The sequence below is a fragment of the Phyllostomus hastatus genome, unplaced genomic scaffold, assembly GCF_019186645.2.
Source record: "Phyllostomus hastatus isolate PE091 unplaced genomic scaffold, TTU_PhHast_1.1 phas_scaffold_39, whole genome shotgun sequence".
NCBI lineage: Eukaryota > Metazoa > Chordata > Mammalia > Chiroptera > Phyllostomidae > Phyllostomus > Phyllostomus hastatus.
In genome coordinates, this window is record NW_025334028.1 from 29376814 (window position 1) to 29395828 (window position 19015).

Sequence of the window (19015 nt, forward strand, 5' to 3'; positions counted from 1 at the left end):
ATATAGGTCCTTGCCTTTCATGCCTTTAAATATTTCTTTACAGCCCCTTCTTGCCATACAGAGTTTTCTGAGATATCAGTTTATAGTCTTATGGGAACTCCTTTGTAGATAACTGTCTCCTTTTCTCTTGCTGCTTTTAAGATTCTCTCCTTATCTTTAATCTTGGCTAATGTAAGTATGATGTGCTTTGGTGTGTGCTTCCTTGGGTCCAACTTCTTTGGGACTCTCTGAGCTTCCTGGACTTCCTGGAAGTCTATTTCCTTTGCCAGACTGGGGAAGTTTTCCTTCATTATGTTTTCAATTAAGTTTTCAATTTCTTGCTCTTCCTCTTCTGGCACCTCTACGATTTGGATGTTGGAACATTTAAAGTTGTCCCGGAGGTTTCTCAGCCTCTTTTCATATTTTTGAATTCTTGTTTTCTCATTCTGTTCTGGTTGAATGTTTATTTCTTCCTTCTGCCCCAAACCATTGATATGAATCCCAGTTTCCTTCCCATCACTGTTGGTTCCCTGTACATTTTCCTTTATTTCACTTTTCATACGCTTCATTTTTTCCTCTGTTTTGTGACCATACTCAACCAATTCTGTGAGCTTCCTGATTACCAGTGTTTTGAACTCTGCATATGATAGGTTGGCTCTCTCTTTGTTGCTTAGTTGTATTTTTTCTGGAGCTTTGATCTGTTTTTTCATTTGGGCCTTTTTTTTTTTTTTTTGGTCTCAGTGCGCCTGTTACGTGGTAAGGAGCAGAGCCTTAGGTGTTCACCAGGGCAGGGCAACCCATATTGCTGCATTGTGGCACTGTATATGGGAGAGAGGCAACTGTGCAGCTTGCTCTGCTCTCTGCCGGATTTTAGTCACTTCCCCCGCTACCTACAATTAAACTGGGTCCATCTGATGCTGATTCCTGGGTGGGTGGTTTTGTGTACGTTCTAGGACCCTGTGGGTCTCTCCAGCAAACTCTCCTATGAGGCTGAGAGTTTCTTCCACTGCCACAACCCTCACAGGTTTTTTTCAGTCGGAGGTTTTGAGGCTTATTTCCTCAGACTAGAACCCTGGTTTGGGGGATCTGTCTCGCTCCCCAGTTGTTCCTCCTGGTTTATCCACATGCTAATGTGGTACCACCCGCTCCATTAGCTACCTCCTTGTTGGGTCTGCCAGCTGCCGCCTTGCACCCCAGCTGCCCATCTCCACCCCTCTTGTCAGTCTGTATGAATGTTTCTTCTTTAATTCCTTTGTTTTTGGACTTCCATATGATTTGATTTTCTGGCAGTTCTGGTTATTTTTTGTTTTTTAAATTTGTTGTTTTCCTACTTTTGGTTGTGCGAGGATGCAAAGTGCATCTATTTACCAGAATCCAGGTGTTTATGATTTTTTGTATGTCTGATGCATCCTTCTTTCTTTCATTAGTCTTTGATCACTTAGAGTTTAATCTTGTGACTGAAGTTGGTTAAGTAGCTGCCTCCTTTTTTTCTCACATAACATGAATATTAACTAATACAAGTAGAGAGGAGAAATTTTGCTCCGTAAAATTAAGGAAAGATTGGCAAAGATTAAATACACCTTTGGAATAGGTAACTGTTAAATGACTTAATATAAAACTCTAAAATTAAACAAACCAGGTCACTTGATTTCAGCTTCTTTAGGAAGAAGTATCTTTTCTCTGACTTTCTCTGGAGGGGTCAGGACCGCAGATCTGGGCAATAAGCAGTTGCCTTGTGCAGCGCCCCCAAGAGTTGTCCTGGCCGTTCCAAAGATGGGACTCATTCCAGTACTGACCATCTTTCTCTCCACAGACACACAATCTTTGCCAGCAACACTTCCTCTTTGCAGATCACGAGCATAGCCAACGCTACCACCAGACAGGACCGGTTCGCCGGGCTCCATTTCTTCAACCCAGTGCCCATGATGAAGCTCGTGGAGGTCAGTGGGTACCTGCTCATGTGTGTTTGCTTGCTTTGCCAGCTCTCAGTCCTGCTTCTCTGATTCATACCTGCCCTGCCACTGGGGATTGCACTGGATGGGTTTTAATGGAAGGAAGGTTGTTGTCCTTGTGCTGTGATTCTCTGGCTGTAGCCTGTCCTTGTAGAACCAGTGGAGGGCCCCTGTGCTTTGTTCCTTCACAGCCCTGTGTTCTGACCCATGGTGTCCAGGAGGGCTGTTAACTTTGTGGATGTCATGTACTCATTTGTGCCGTAGCTGATGGGCAGTGCAGAGAAAAGTGTCAGACTGGGAAGGCAGCACTGAAGACCCCTGGCTTGGTGAGACTCAGGGGAAAGCTTCACATGTTCACATGGTCTCGTTGAGGGCAGTTTGCTCCAGGCTGTAAGTGGAGTTCTTATTAGACAGCCTGGTGTTGAACAAGAGCCACTGAACCACCTTGTCTGCCATTCCTGTGGTGAATTTGGCCCCATTTAATAGGGCCTCAGTATTGTCCCCAGATGAGGCACATCTCTTAGGTGTTGTGATCAGAGCTATTTAAAGAGCTCCTGATAACCCTAAACCTCCTGACCGCAAACCTGAAGGTGGAGGAGAGCGGTCAGGGAGGGCTACCCAGCCCAAGTAGAAGCTTCCTGGTTGGGCCTCTTTTACTTGGTTGGAGACTTGGCTATGAGGGAGATGGAGTCACAATAGACAATTTGCACCTGAAATGTGGCAACTTGCCTTTTACAGGCGACTAATTACAGGGTCTGAGGAGCAGCAGCTATTAAAGTAGCATTTGTTGTGAGGTTGAGGGTTTATTGGCCCGCCAGCTGTGGGGGACTGGAGCCGAGGAGCAGGCCTTGGAGCCCGAGGGCCTCCCTGCCAGGGTGTTTGGGGATCTGTTTTCTCCACTGCTGCCTTCTCCTCCAGGCCCCCTTCCTTCCTTCGTCCCCATAAGCTGTACCTTCTAGGTTAATGATGACTGGGTTTCCCGGTAGTTTTCTGTCAGGTGACAACTCTGACCACTCTGGGATAGGACTCTATCTGTTCTGCTGACATTGCTCCCCAGCTTCTTCCAGTTTGCCCCCTCCCTTAAGGCTGTTTTTGAAGAAGTTGAAGAATGAAGTTGGGGGGTGGTGCGGTGAGTGGAGGAAACCACATTTATCCTTTTATGCAGAAAAGAGCAAAAGAAGTGGAATGGAATTTTTAACATTTTAGGACTTAGGGACTAATTACTTTCTTTAGTTACTATATTACACACATATGTGTTTTGGAGATAAAGACGTTTTGTAGATTTACTTCACACTCTAATAATGTTGTTTTCAACTGCATTTATCCGATAATCTCTGTCTGTGTCTTTGGAAATGTTGTGCATTGGTTGTTAACAGCCAGTACTTACTAGCAAATGTTAGCATTTTCTAGAAAATGTTTTCTAAAAGTGCTCTCTTCTGTTCAGTGTGCATTCTTTAACTTCAGCGCTTGCATGTGTGTCTGAGTGGCTCTTCCTTTTGACTTGGAACTGTACATATATTTTCAGAACCTGTTAGAGTTATGAGCAGATTATCTATAGCATGTTGCTCTTCGTTGAATGAATAAATATTTAGCCCTTCTGTTAAAAACCTTTACCATTGACCTCTTTAAGCCAACAAATTATTTTTAAAACTCCATAATTAGCAGCCTTGGCCCGAGCGCCATCTGCATAGTCCCGATGGAGGCTTCCTTGGGAGCAGCTTGTGGACTGCGGTGGATTCCTGACGCCTGCAGAGCAGGGTCTGGCCGGGCCTCCCCCGTGCTCCTCTCCGTCTCCTGGTGCTGCGCTCTGTTCCCACCCACTCACTTCCCTTAGTGTCAGAATGCACCGCCACACCCCACACCATGTCACATTAAAACGTGAAGGATCATTCTCTTCGAGTGTATAGCGCCTGTCATCTCGCACGGACACCAGCTCTCTGGGCCATACAGGGCATTTATGAGGACGTGTCAAGTGTCATCCTCCCATTTCAGAGGAGAGAGGTGAGGCCCGAGGGTTGGTTTGCCCTGCCTGAGCTCACAGAAAGGGTCTGGTGCTGAAGCCAAGCCTGTTTGTTTCGACTCTCGTTGAAGTTTCTTAACTGGTGTTTAAATTATATACAGAGTGTACATTCGCCTGGCTCTCTCTCCATTTGCCAAAACCTAATTCCTGACAGCTAAGTTCTCTTCCTGTTTCCCGAGGGCTGACTCCAGGCGTGCTGCTTGGTGCCATCTCCTGTAGATCCTGGCCGGCTGCTGGACCCTTGCGCTGTACCTCCGGGGGGCTCACAGGACTGAGGGTGCCCTCCTGAGGTTCCTGGCGGGCAGCAAGCCCCAGCCATGAGCCCCTGTTTGCTGGAAATGAAAGCCTGTTCCGAAGTGAAGGGAGCCTTTAGTCTCTGGGGCATCTACATACAATAGGGTGGAATAATGGGGAGACACTCAACTCAGAGGCCAGGAGACCTGTGACTTGGCGAGATCACTCAATATTCTGGGGCTCCTCTCTACTGAGAGAAGGGAGGACTCCATGCCGAGTCTTTGGGGCAGTCATCATACTTTAGTAGACTTCTAGTTATCTCTGTGAAGCAGTGAACGGTAGCAAGTAAAACACCAGCAAAAGCCAGCATTTACTGAGCACTTGATACCTGTTAGGGGCTGCGCGTAATGCTCTACCTCCTCAACTAATTACATCCTCACCTCAGGTCCTTGAGATAGAATGATTTCAGTGTCAGTTTCACAGAGCATGCCCAGAGTCACACGGCCAGTAAGTGGTGCCTTTGGGGTTTGAGCCCAGGTCTGTCTCGGCAACAAAGCCTGTAAAACCCCTACATGTGCACACACATTTATATTTAAAGCCTTGATTTCGTGTATTCTGTAGTACTTTACTGTGTTACAGTGGTCATTTTGGTAAGCATTTTGTTTCTGGCTTGAGATTCTTCTTTCTATTTTTGCTGCCTCTGTGGATGCTTTGGTCAGCGTTTCTTGAATTGTTCTGTTAAAATTGTTTGTTGACTCTTGGTCATAATTCTTTTCTGTTTTGCATTTCTAGGTCATTAAAATACCAATGACCAGCCAGAAGACGTTTGAATCTCTGGTGGACTTCAGCAAAGCCCTGGGAAAGCATCCTGTTTCTTGCAAGGTAGAGTATGAGTAGCTTGAAAGGGGGTGATTTTCCTGGGACCCTGACTTGTTCCAGGTAGAATTCTTACATTGCAGAATGAGGCAAGAGATGGGGCGCTTGTACTGCAGGCCTGTCCACGAGTGGTGACAGCGAGCCGCGCCTCCTTTCTGGCTTGCCAGCCAGGAAGCCGGAGGCTGTCGTGGAGAGGCTGGGATCCTAATGGGGCCCAGCTGACTTCTGATGAGCGGCTGTGTTTCCATAAATGGATTTTGTTACCCTGTCAGCTTCAGCTTCTGCTGGGCCACAGGGAGCCAGAACCACCCAGGGTGCCAGGCACAGCCTGGTGTACACATGCCTGCTGAACGAGCACGAGACTTCCCTGTCGGCAGCACCGCCGCACGTGTGCCTGGGAGGTGATGAGCGAGGAGCAGCCGCCCCGCCCTAGGTTGCGTTAAAAACGCTGTTTCTTGGTGGAATGTTGCGTTGTGGTTTGTGTTGTGTTGTCAGTAAGAAGCGCAGTCAGATAGAGAGCAAGCCTTGGCCTTTCCCCCTTTCTTAAGGTGCCCAATGATTAGATGTCGGTGACCCCCTTGCTGTCCCCTGCTTCACTCTGACTGCCTCAGTCTCTGCTGCTTTCGCTCCTCTCTGGGTCCCCTAGGTCTAGGGGCCACACATCTGCATGACTTGGCAGTGTTTCTGCTGAAGCAGTTGTGTCACACGATGCCATTACAAATTTTTATAAATGTCTCACCTGCTTTTCTGACCATAAGCTTTTGTATTGTCACGGTTCTTTTCATAGCATACTTGCTTTCTAAAAGGTTCTCAACTTTGAACTCAGCGTTGTATTAACCATGAAGACTCGTGTCGTTCATGATTCATGTGAGTCAGCCGTCTGTCGGCGTGGACCTGGGAGCCGGAAAGGGCAGACTGATAGGGGCCGTTGCCCCAGTCAGGGTGGTGTTGTTAGGGAGTCTCATCATTTTAATACTCATTTGTTGTTTGTTTAGTCTTGTGGTTTTAACTCACCTGAATCTTTAAGAAGTCATATTACTAACCAGATGTTACAATTGCACTTTCTTACCAGTCTATGCTGTGTTAGTGGCAGATAGTAATAATGTGTTAGAAAGAACATCAGTGTGTGGAGAATCAAAAGCAAGCTGTGAAAGGGGAAGTGGGGGTCGAGCCAGTGCGCGTCTTCAGCAGCGCAGTCATTAACTCATGGAGAGTAAGGATCTGTCTCCTGCCGGGGTAGCCATAGCAGATGCAGGGATGGGAACTCTTTGGTCTCATAAAATTACTTTTGTTATATCATCCAGAACACTTTCTCTGGGCTAGACCTTAGCGCTTTCTGGGAGTCTGTGGGTCAGTTATTCAGGCTCTGGGTGAGGTGTCTAGACAATAGACGGCAACCACATAGGACAGGGGTCTGCACACTGTTGTGTAAAGGGCCAGCAGTGAATATAGTAGGCCACATGGTTTCTGCTGCAGCTTCTCAACCCTGCTGTTGTAGTAGAAAAGCAGCACAGATGACAAACACATGCTGAGTGTGGCTGCATGTCAGTAAAACTTTATTTAAAAAACAGGTTGGGGACTGGATTTGGACTATAGGATTGTAGTGGGAATTACCAACACCTGACAAAGAAGAATGGCATTTGATGTGCCTGCAGTGTGTCTGTTTTCATAGTGAGATTTCACAGGTGTGAAACAGGTAAGGCCACGGACTCGAGAGCTAGCCTGACTGGGTTTAAATCTTACCTCTGGCACTTATTAGCTGTGTAATCTTGGGCAGGTTATTTAATCTCTCTGTGCCTCAGTGCCCTCTGCCTCACAAGGAGGTGATAATGGTACTTTTCTCACAGAGTTAATAGGAGTAAATGAATTAATATTTGTAAAATACGTAGAACAGTACCAGGCACGTAGTAAGCACAGCAAAATATATTAAATAAATAAATAAGCATGAACAATGTAGTGATGTCTCTTTACATTCCACTAATATTTTGAAACTGTCTGTCTCAGCATCCATAGCAGCACTGAATATTTTCGTGGGGAAAAAACTCTTTCTCAATAATCTTACTGGCAAAATGCTATTTTGTTTCAGTGACTGTTTCGTTTGATTAGCAGTGTGTTTAAATATATTGTGAATTTTAGCACTCTTTCCAAGATCTTTATGTAGACAATATTAACTGTATCTCTGTAAAAACTATATATTACAAGTGTAGCAGACATTTTTCCCAGGCAGCTTTCTGACTTCCGATCTTGTATATGACGTGCTTCATGTACTCCGGTACCCTGTCTTGAGTTTCTACAATAAACTTTTTGAAGATGTAAAGCATTTTTGCCCTGGTTATAAAATCATCTTGTTTCATTAATATAATCTTGGTTAAACTGTCAAAGGCTTTGTGTGGATCTCTGTATTCCTGGGAGACAGGGTTGGGGATGGTCTCAGCAGGCACAAGTCCTGTGGCTGTGCTGCCCGCTGTGCACCGCGTGCAGGCGGGTCAGCTGCGGGAGCAGTGCGGGGCGGTCACCTTCGGCTCGACTTTGTGGATTGCCTCGTGTATGTTCGGAAGGGAACCCAGGGACAGGGTGAGGATTCTGCCTGCAGGGAGATCACAGCCCTTTATGAGAAGAAGAGGCGGCATTTACTTGATGGAATCAGGTATATTAAATACCCAAAAAAACATACATAACTGCAGCCTGCCCCATAGGCCCCCAAGAGAGATCAGTAGTTGGACCCACACCTCACACTTGGCCTCAGGCAGAGATGAGGAAGCGTTTCCATGTGGAGGGAAGGCTTGGAAGGTGTCATCCAGGGTGGTGGGTCCCAGGTAGGGTGTGTGAAGGCCTGCGGTCCAGCTCTCAGGGCATCTGCTCAGTTGTCCAGGAACCTGTTCCCAGCTCGACCATCTTGCACTGTGCGTGGAAGCAGGAGAAGGTCCTGAATGGTCCAGGAATGGCTCCGAGGAAGAAGTGCTGCTCCTGTGAGGGCTGTTTGGGATGGAGCAATACTTATTTTAGATTCCTGAAAGGAATGTGGGCAAGGAGAGGAGGAAAGGGGCTACCATTAGAGCGTAGGGCAGTATGCCCAGCAAAGATGGTTTCCAATGTGTCTTCACAATTTGGCACATAGAAACGATTCCTCCCATCCCACAGATGACGAAACTAAATTTCAGGGTGGTGCAAGGTCAGAGTATTAGAATTTGAGCCCCAATCTGCCTGCCCCAAAGCTGTGCTCTTCTAATGACCCCCTGCCTTGATCGGCCTTTATTTCAGGATCCGTGCAGGACCCATGCTGTCACTTTAAACCAGTTTTGAAAATATATCTTTCTATAAATGTGGGTAACATAACCTAGGGTGGGAAGGGACAACCAGGTGACTTCACAAAAGGTAAAGTTCAATGAAAATTCACTGATCTTTTATTTTTCTGTCTCCTAATACAGGACACCCCTGGGTTTATTGTGAACCGCCTGCTGGTGCCGTACCTCATGGAAGCAGTCCGGCTGTTTGAACGAGGTAGCTGTCCTGAGCTGGGCAGGAGCAGCAGGTCTGGGAGGCCCTGCACTCTGGAGTCCTCATGTGGGGTCTGCGGGAAGGGCGGGCCCTACAGGGCAGGGGAGGTGCTTCCGTCTTCTGGCTGTGGGACTCGGCCTCGCCCTGGGCCCTGCTACCTTTGCCACTGTGTTCCCAGGGATCTGTGGGTTTTCTTTGAGGCCTTTGAGGTGTGTGGGTCTAGGACCCTCCACTGTAGTCGCAGCTAGAGCAATTGCACAGCCAGCCCGGGTTTATAGCCTGGGTCTCAGTTTTTGGTTAAAAGGTTTATCACTTAAAATAATAATAATCATTGTGTAAAAATCATTGGATCAGGTGACCTTCGATTTTCCTTAAGGTTCTAAAATTGAAGCTATGAGCAACCTAGGACTTCCAACCAAAATGGAGGCATAGGTAGATACACTTTGTCTCCTTGCACAACCAAAAGAAGGACAACAACAAATTTAAAAACAAAAAATAACCAGAAATGCCAGAAAATTGAACTGTATGGAAGTCTGATGACCAAGGAGTTAAAGAAGAAACATTCATCCAGTCTGGTAGTAGGGGTGGAGACAGGCAGCCAGGGTGGAGAGGACTTGCAGCAAGGTGGCAACTGGAGGACCAGGCATTCCCACATTTGTGTGCAGATAAACCGGAAGGAATAACTGGGGAGTGAGACAGATCTCGCAACCCAGGGTTCCAGCTCAGGGAAATAAAGCCTCAAAACCTCTGGTGGTTAAAACCGGAGGTGGTTGCAGCAGTGGGAGAAACTCCTAGCCTCACAGGAGAGTTCATTGGAGAGATCCACCCACCTGGGAATCAGCACCAGAAGGGCCAATATGTTTGTGGGTAGCAGGAAAATGACTGAAAGCCAGTAGAGAGCTGAGCAAGCAGCACTGTTCCCTCTTGGATGCCTTTCCTCACAGACAGCAACACACAGCACAGCAGCATGGGTTACCCTGCCATGGCGAATACCTAAGGCTTCGCCCTTTACAACCTAACGGCTGCTCTGAGACAAAAAAAAAAAATATGGCCCAAATGAAAGAACAGATCAAAGCTCCAGAAAAAATACAACTAAGTGACAAAGAGCCAACCTATCAGATGCAGAGTTCAAAACACTGGTAATCAGGATGCTTACAGAATTGGTTGAGTATGGTAGCAAGATAGAGGAAAAAGTGAAGTATATGAAAATGAAATAAAGGAAAATATACAGGGAACCAACAGTGAAGGGAAGGAAACTGGGACTCAAATCAACAATTTGGAACAGAAGGAAGAAATAAACATTCAACCAAAACAGAATGAGAAAACAAGAATTCAAAAATATGAGGAGAGCCTTAGGAACCTCTGGGACAGCTTTAAACATTCCAGCATCCAAATCATAGGGATGCCAGGAGGAAGACTTTGAAAACTTACTTGAAAAAATAAAGGGGAACTCCCCCAATCTGGCAAAGGAAATAAACTTCTAGGAAGTTCAGGAAGCTCAGAGAGTCCCAAAGAAGTTGGACCCAAGGAGGAACACAGCAAGGTGTGTCATAATTATATTACCCAAGATTAAAGATGAGAGAACCTTAAAAGCAGCAAAAGATAAGGAGGCAGTTACCTACAAAGGAGTTTCCATAAGACTGTCAGCTGATTTCTCCAAAGAAACCTTACAGGCAAGAAAGGGCTGGAAGGAAGTATTTGAAGGCATGAAAGGCAAGGACCTATATCCAAGATTACTCTACCCAACAATGCTATCATTTAGAATGAAGGGGCAGATAAAGTACTTCCCAGATATGGTCAAGCTAAAGGAGTTCATCACCAAGCTGTTATTATGTGAAATGTTAAAGGGACTTATCTAAGAAAAGAAAGGTAAAAAATATGAACAGTAAAATAACAAACTCACAACTACCAACAAATGAACCTAAAAAATAAAGAAAAACAGTGAAAACAAAAACTAAAGAAACAACTAGAATAGGAACGGAATCAGAGAAATGGACATCATATGGAGGGTTTTCAGTGGGGAGGGGGAGGGGAGGAATAGGGAGGAGGACAGGGAGGAAGAAGCATAATTGGTAGGCATTAAATAGACAGGGACAGGTCAAAAATGGTATAGGAAACAGAGAACTCCAAGAACTTATATGTATAACACATGGACATGAACTAAGTGGAGGGGATCCTGAAAGGTTGGAGGACGCAGGGGGGAGAGGGGATAAAGGGGGAAAATTGGGAACATTGTAATAACATAATCAATAAAATGTAATTTTTAAAAAACATAAATGGGAGGTACAAAATAGACAAGGGGCCCTGGCTGGTGTGTCTCAGGGAATGAGTGCCCGCCTGCGAACCAAAGCGTCACTGGTTCGATTCCCAGTCAGGGCACATGCCTGGTTTGCAGGCCAGGTCCCCAGTAGGGGGTGCGGAGAGGCAACCACACATTGATGTTTCCCTCTCTTTCTCCTTCCCATCCCCTCTTTCTCTTAAAGTAAATAAATAAAATCTTTAAAAAAATAATAGACAAGGAGGTTAAGAATAGTATGGGAAATGGAGAAGCCAAAGAACTTATATGTACAACCCATGGACATGAACTAAGTTGGGGGAATGATGGTGGGAGGTGGGGTGTAAGTCAGAGGAGGATAAAGGGGAGGAAAAAAAATGGGACAACTGTAATAGCATCATCAGTAAAATATATTTGGAAAAAATAAAATTGAGGTTGCATGATAGGAAGTAAGTAACAGGGCTGGATGTGCTGAAGACCATGTCTAACAGCTCTGTTGGCCTTGCTGGTGATGCTGGTGGTGTTCTTTTAACCTTAAGAGAGGTCAAAATGTTTTCTTAATATTTGTCAATAGAAATATAAGACTTGGGACCTGGTCCAGGTTACAAAACATCATGTATCCTCCTGTCTGCCTTCCCCACCGCATCTCTGGGAAGGTAACTAGCACGTCTGCTTCAAAGGCAAACAGACTTTAATAGGACTGGATAAAAAACAAATGTAATTGATTTCAATTACTTCACAAATGCTTGCTCCTAAGAATGTCATTTTTGAAACGAAACGTTTATACCAGCTCTTCTGGAGAGATGAAAGCACATTTGCTTTCTCAAAATCTGCTTTAAATATTCAAACTTTTCTGTTTCATGGAAACATTTGCCTCAGTTTTGCTCGAGATCAAACCAACACTTCTGTGTTTATCTATCAGCAAATATGCCTAATTACACCTCAGAGAAAGTGGAAAGTGTTTTGCCCTACCTTGAAAGGCAGGGTTGTTTTTTAATGTAATGGGTTAGAATATAACATGTGGGTGATCCGCCTCCTAAAGGTGTTTTTCTCACTAAAACATACTGTCACTCTGATAGAGTTTCAGATATACCTTGCAGCTGATTGTAAGTCGAAAGTCCTCCTCTTGTCTCTGTCCCCTCCTGGGCAGTGGTCCCTTTCTCAATAGGTGGACTCCGTCTGACCCTCACTGTCACCTAGTGGACTGCGAGGGAAGCTGGAAGGGGAATCTGGACCCGTGGGGGAACTGCTCTGAGTTTGATTTGATGCTGCCCCCCAGCGCCCTGTCATTGCTGTCCCTCTGTCTCTTCCCCACGGCCGCCTTGGACCCTCGGAGCCACAGCATGTGTGTCTAGAGCAGCGGGGTGTCAGGTCTGGCGTGGGAGCTTTCTCTCAGCAAGCCACATTACGGTCTGAACTCCTTATGCCACACGTCAGGCTTCTTACTACGTCCCCGCCACTGCCTCAGGCTCTCCCTCCTTCAACCAGCACAGAGGTGTGGTAGATGCTCACCGGCCACCGTTTCCACTTGTCTGCATCCAGCGGCTAGCTGATCCATTTGGCTTTGAAACCTGAAGCCATTTTGGATCATCCCTCTGTGGCCCATCACATCTGATCATTTGTCACTTTTGATTCCTCCCTGCCACCCAGTTCCCCCCAGTGCTAGTCAGCTGTCTCAGTGAGGCTCCTAAAGGCAGCAGGGGCGTTCACACTCCCTCTGGTCTTTTTCTAACTGGCTTCTGCTGCCATGCTTATGGAAAGTACCTGCTGTCCCAGAGGGTGAGGAGGCAGTGCCTGCTGTGTCTGCGCACCCCCCCAGCTGGGGGACCCCAGGGCCCAGCACAGAGTCGCACAGTGAAGTCGGTGACTCTGTAGCTCGGCCCTTTCTGAACTCATTTGAGGCGGACTCCATACAACACTGTCTTGGTCAGCTTGGGCTGCTATAGCAAGAATACCACGGGCTGGGTGGCTTATAAGTAACAAGTTCTTCATTTCTCACAGTTCTGGAGGCTGGAAGTCTGAGATTAGCGTGACAGTACAGTTGGATTCTGGTGAGGGGCCCCTTCCAGTTGCAGACTGCTGACTCCTTACTGTGCTGTGTCCTCCTGTTGAGATTGCAGAGCTAGGGAGCAAGCTCTAAAAAGGGCTCTAATCCCATTCATGGGGGCTCCACCCTCATGACCTCATCTAACTAATCACCTCCCAAAGGCCCCGCCTTTTGTATCATTGCATTGTGGGTAGGGTTTCAACATCTGAGCTTGGGGGACACAGACATTCACTCCGTAACCAGCATAGTTGATAGGCCTGTGGTGCGAGTCCTCCATGCAGACAGGCTGGTACAGGGCCCCCTGGGGTGGTGGAGGCCAGTCAGGACGAGGGGTGGGCATCACAGCAGGGGCCATCTCAGTTGTCATCTACTTAAGCATCCTGGGCAGCTGGACAGCTGGCACAAAGTCACAGGCTGTCACCGCCCATCTTTTGCCCCTGTGGTATCTCAAGCACTTGGCTGCCCCCTCACCTCTGCTCTGATGTTCTGCACCTTGGGTCATCAGTGCTGGGCCTCCGTTCTCAGTGCCCTTCAGCTCTGTCTGCCTTCGCTTTTCCTGTTCTCATTCATTCCTACTACAGTTGTGGCCTGATTGGTGGGGTCAGTCAACCTCATCCCTGTGGGTCAGAGCTCACTCTCCAGACCTTTGAACAGGCTGGTGCCCAGTAGCAGATGGCTGGCCCCATCGGATGCCACTCTGACAGATCAGTCAGCTGGGGCAGGGTGGTGGGGCCACATGGCTAGCTCTTCTCGGGTGACACCCTGGGAGTGCCCCCAGTCACCGGATACTTGCTCCTCGAGGGGCACTGTCGTTCCCCTCCTCGGGACCTCCAGTGGTTCTGTCATCAACTGCCAGGTACAGCGCCCCTACCTTCTTTCCTCACCCTCTGCCCCTGCCTTCATCACCACACACCTCACCCCCACTGTTGTTGATACGCCCTGCCAGGGTGTCCTCAGGCTGCAGGCTGGACCTAATCTATGTTGTCGCCACCCTTCTCCATTGCCTTCTGTACTTCTTTCTGTGGCCATATCCGGGTCTTCATCTTAATATCCCGTAAAGTGCTGGTGTAGGACCTGCACTGGTGTCACTGTTGCTGAATAAAGGAATGAATGCTGGCTGTGTAGAGATTCTGATCCTTGTTGCTGTGACCCTGGTTGTTGTTAATGCCGAGAATGGCTGGTAGGTGGCGCCGATGAGCCAGCAAGAGCCAAGCTGGGGCAGGTCCTGGGATCCCAGGTTCCTACAACGCCGAAGATCTGGGAGTTCACTGAGGAAGCTTTTCTTTGTTGTCTTGAGTTAAGGGTTCTTAACTGGGTAGGGGGATCCCTTGAACCTCTTATGGTTGATGTAGAATTTTATGTGTATGTACATATTTTTTGGAGAGGGTGTCAGATTCTCAGTGACATGGTTCACTATAAGGAAGATTAGGAAGTATTGTTCTAAAACTCAATACCACATTTAACTCCCACATGGCACACCAATCTTTGTGTGTTTTATTTATTTCTCTCTTCTTTTTGCCTCTGTATTACTAAGAGTAAATTTTAGAGTTTGCTGACTTTGTAAAACCATTTATGTTTTTATTTTTTTAGATATGCTGTCTTTGTGTGTGTGTGTGTGTGTGTATTTTTGGTTTTTGTTTTGAAATAGTTAAGTGAGTCTCTGAATATAGAATTATAGTCTTGCCTCTAGGATTCATTGCCTGTCCTTGAATATAAGTTTGATTAAACGAATTTAGGTAAGTTGGGAGCATTATGCTATCAGATTTCTGTCCCCAGGGAGTCTGTATTCCAAGGACAGGAGACAGTCCCTAGTAAATAACCAATGGATAACAAGTTAGGTTGTGACCAGCAGTCTCTGGCAGGAGTCCTAGCTTAGAGTGCGGACAGTTGCTGGTTTATATGCATGGAGAGAGATGGTACTCTGAGCAGATGTCAGATATCTGAGGACACTGGGCACCAGGCACAGGGGGCAGCAGGTGCTGAGCCACAAGAATGTGCTGGGCTGTCATTCCAGCATTCCGGCTCTGACATTGTAGACGCCTTGGGGTTTAATGAAATTCTGTGAGCAGAATCCACTTTTCTGTTACCATGTTCTTTCTCATTCCTACCTTGGCTCCTGCTGTTCCTGCTGCCTGGAATGCCCTTCCCTGCCTGCTCTTCCCTTGGGATTCTCTTCAGTCCTGGTGGTGGTTTTGGTAAAGTAATGGTAATGTGAGTAAACCTCTCCATCTTTGCCCACAGAGCTGTGTGGATCTTCAGCACTTGTTATGGAAAAATGTCTGATTTACACCTCTGAGTCCTTCCATTGTGTCATGAGCAGTCACACTCAAGTGGTCATCTTGGCTCTCTCTGTCTCATTCTAAGTCCGGGTGCCTGGTACATGACAGATGAGTGCAAGTGGAATGAATGAGTGAGGATATCCAATAAGGCTCATGCATATGATCATTTTTGTTTTCTTTGCCTTGCTATGACCTGAAATGGAAGTTGCAATTCTCAGGGTCATCTGACTAATTAGTGGAGTACTGATAATGTCACCCTTATCTAATAATTGGCTGGTATTTTAATCACCTTAGACTGCCTTGAAATCCTTTAGCATTACTTTAGTACTCAATATGTTTTTTAAAATGCCTTTATAGATGTTTAAGTAGTTCTTGTTTCTCATGCCCCCAAATCTGAAATATTGAGGTAGGACACCTCTGAGTATTTGAATATTTTAGTATAATTACCCCTTTATGCTTTGCAACAAAATACTAGATAGCCAGTTACTAGAGACTCTTCCCATTCCTGATCTCAGAGAAAGAGAACAGGTTGTTCTCTGTAAAGACTTCGTGTGGTCCAAGGACAGTATGTTTAGGATAAAGTTCCAAGGAAAAAGCATATTGGCCCTTGTCTTAGTCGACTTTCTCAACACATTTTCCAACTCGCATGGCCATTCTAAATCAGGGTTGGACTTTTCTTTGAATATTATCTTGGCTGAGGAGTTTATGTCCATGTGATTCTGCAGTAATACTCATCACTTGTAAAACCAAGAAAGCTAGAATGGGAAAATATGTATATAATAAATACAAAAACATAAAACTTAGTTCTTTAAAAAAAAGTCCATTTATCAAAAACCTGCTCTAGCTTTAAGTGATATTTTAGTAAATTATTCCCAGAGTTGGAAAATTCCAAGCCATTAGAAAGTAACTCATGTTTCCAGGCCACGGGGGCTTTATCTTTCCAACGACAGAATTCACCTCACAAAATAGCCTGGTGGAATAGCTTTGAAATCTTGTGACGTATTTGGCAAAATCTTAACCAGGCTAGAAATCCTGACTCTGGATATTTTTTGAATGTGCAAATATGTGAAACTGGTAATTCTGGAACTGACAGCTTGACAAGGAGAATTGCGGGAAAGACGGTGGTGACTCAGGGCTGCCCTCTTCTCCCCAGGTGACGCATCCAAGGAAGACATCGACACTGCTATGAAGTTGGGAGCTGGGTACCCCATGGGCCCCTTTGAACTTCTGGACTACGTTGGGTTGGATACCACGAAGTTCATCATGGACGGTAGGACTTGGGATTCTCTGTTGTCCTTCTCTCGGCTCTGACTATTTAAAACAAATTATAAGGGTCTTAGTAGACTTTCCAAGTCCTGACCATACCAGCTTAGATTCAAGTTAATAGATAGATGGTAGGAGAAGGAAAAATGTGACTGCCTAGTGTCTACTCACAGGGTATCGTTTTTATTTTTAACTTTTCATTTTTAAATAATTATAGATTCATAGGAAGTTTCAAGTATAAATTGGACAGGTTCTGTTTAGTCCTGGTCCAGTACTGTCCCGTGGCCCCATCACTTATGTGACCACAGCACGGTGTGCAAACCAGGAAGTGGACACTGGTGCATGGCGTCCTTCTCTCACTCATTCTGATCAGCATCACCTCCCCAGCAGTCAAGATGCACAGCCATTTATATGTAATGTGTCCATTTCAGGCCCTGGCCAGGTGGCTCGGTGGGAGCGTCATCTCCATGCACCGACGTTGTGGGTTCTGTCCCTGGTCAGGGCACTTACAAGAATCAACCAGTAATGCATACATAAGTGGAACAGCAAATCAGTGCTTCTCTCTGTCTTCCTCTCCCTTCCTCTCTCCAAACCAGTTTTTTACAAAGTGTCCATTTTACTCTAGAGGATCTGAAGACAGGGTAAAAATAATTGTTAAAATTGCACTACTGAAGTTGAATGTAGCTCATACTACCAAGTTTCAGAAAGAATACTCATGTGTTTGGGAGGAGTGAGGAAGGTTGTACTTGGAGCATGACCCTGAGAATTTTGAGAGGACGTAAAATACCAGTGGCAGCAAATTCAGAAATTTGACATGTTCTGCAAGTTGTTTGTGCCAATGAGGTGCATAGCCACAGATGAACCAGGGATCTCAGGAGGGTCACGGCAGAGCCAGGCCTCAGCGGTGGGGGAGGTTGGGGGCGGGCGGCATGCCTCCTTTGGGGCTCCTGGGCCGGCACCAGCTCAGCCTTCCTCTGCCTCTGCCATGTTGGCCTGTGGGGCACCACACCCAAGGGGCTCTTCCCCGTCAAAGTAGGGATCCTTCCCCTCAAGCCCTGCCTCTAGACTTGCCACAGGAATGCTGAGATGTAAAAATCAACCCTGCACTTCATCCTAAGCCCTCTCCCCTCCTCTCAATAGGGTGGCATGAGTTGGACACGCAGAACCCCTTGTTTCAGCCCAGCCCGAGCCTGAATAAGATGGTAGCAGAGAACAAGCTCGGCAAGAAGACTGGAGAAGGATTTTACAAATACAAATGACAAGTGCAGGTCTCTGGCTCCGGGAAGAACTCTGTCAGCTCGTACCAGCAGTTGCCCCAAGTGGCCACAGGAATGCTCTTGGGTCAGATGTTCTCTTCCACAGCACGGTCTGTTAGACATGCAATTTGATTATAATCTATCCGACATAATTATTTACATACAGCAGAGTCCTCCGCCGAAAATGAATGCCTTTTTTTTAGTCTGTTCATTTCTATGTGTTTTCTAAAAAGCTTTACACCCTTGGTGCCTTGGAGCAAACACTTTTTTGGAACCTCACCATTTTCATAATTCATTGCCTGACACATTCACCTGTGGAGGGGAGAGCACTTCCTCCGAGAGCGCTGGGCTCATCACCACCACTCGGGGACGTAGCTGTGGACGTGTCTGTGGTGTGTCTGAAGTGTTGCAGGGAGCAGCGCTGCATTGCACCTTTATGAGAACGTTTGCTGCCTGCAGCCTCGAGCCTTCCCATATATTCTGGGCTTGACCCACGTATCCTGTCTCTACTCAGCTCATCATCAAGATGCGCTGCTGAATTAGCAGGAGTGTCTCCGAGTGCTTGGATTGCTGGAAGAGGTTTCATCCACATCTGAAATCAGAATGATTATGGTCTGTCTCTCTTTTTTTTTTTTTTCATGAGAAATCATCACTGCAAACTGCCTATAAATTGACTCCAATAAACACATTCTTTTAATCTGTGAAAATTTGAATTGAAATAAACATGTATAATTAAAAATGATAATATGCTTAAATGGTTATAAGAGTAAAGCTCGGTAACTTAGGCGAGACGCTGCCCGGTCTTCTTCAGTGCGTGGCTGGAGTTTCACGTGGCCGTGGTGCGGAGGTGGGGCCGGGGTGCTCGCATGCCCCAACTGTAGGTGTCACTCCAGATTTTCTGCCAACACACAGAAATAATGTTAATGTGAACTGCTTTTATTTTTTAAAGTTTTTAAAAATATATTTTTAATTACCATTTACATTTAATAATATTTTGTATTAGTTTCAAGTGTCTGGCACAGTGGTTAGACAGTCACATACTTTACAAAGTGTCCCCCCGATATTTCCAGTGCCCATCTGGCACCACACATAGTTATTACAGTATCATTGACTACATTCCCCATGCTGTACTTTACATCCCCAGGCCAAGATAAACTGTTCATTTTTAAATCATTTTTATTTTTAAAAATGTTATTATTGTATTTTTTTCCATTACTATTTAGTCCCCATATGCCCCCCTCCGCTCTGCAATCACCACAGTGTTGTCTCTATCCATGAGTCCTTTTTCCTTTCTCATAGCTCCTCTTAGTCATTGGCATGTGAAAGTGTCTTCCAA

General features: G+C 46.1%; 1 protein-coding gene across 1 annotated transcript in view; it reads left to right on the forward strand.

Moving 5' to 3' along the window:
- HADH (hydroxyacyl-CoA dehydrogenase) overlaps window positions 1–18421 on the forward strand; it is a 50865-nt gene extending 32444 nt beyond the window's left edge. Inside the window, exons 4-8 of the mRNA XM_045820436.1 lie at window positions 1793–1919; window positions 4978–5067; window positions 8490–8562; window positions 16314–16430; window positions 17564–18421. Of these exons, the coding sequence (XP_045676392.1) occupies window positions 1793–1919; window positions 4978–5067; window positions 8490–8562; window positions 16314–16430; window positions 17564–17682 (526 nt within the window). The 3' untranslated portion in view covers window positions 17683–18421. The remainder of the gene's footprint in view (window positions 1–1792; window positions 1920–4977; window positions 5068–8489; window positions 8563–16313; window positions 16431–17563) is intronic.
- The last annotated feature ends 594 nt before the right edge of the window (window positions 18422–19015 follow it).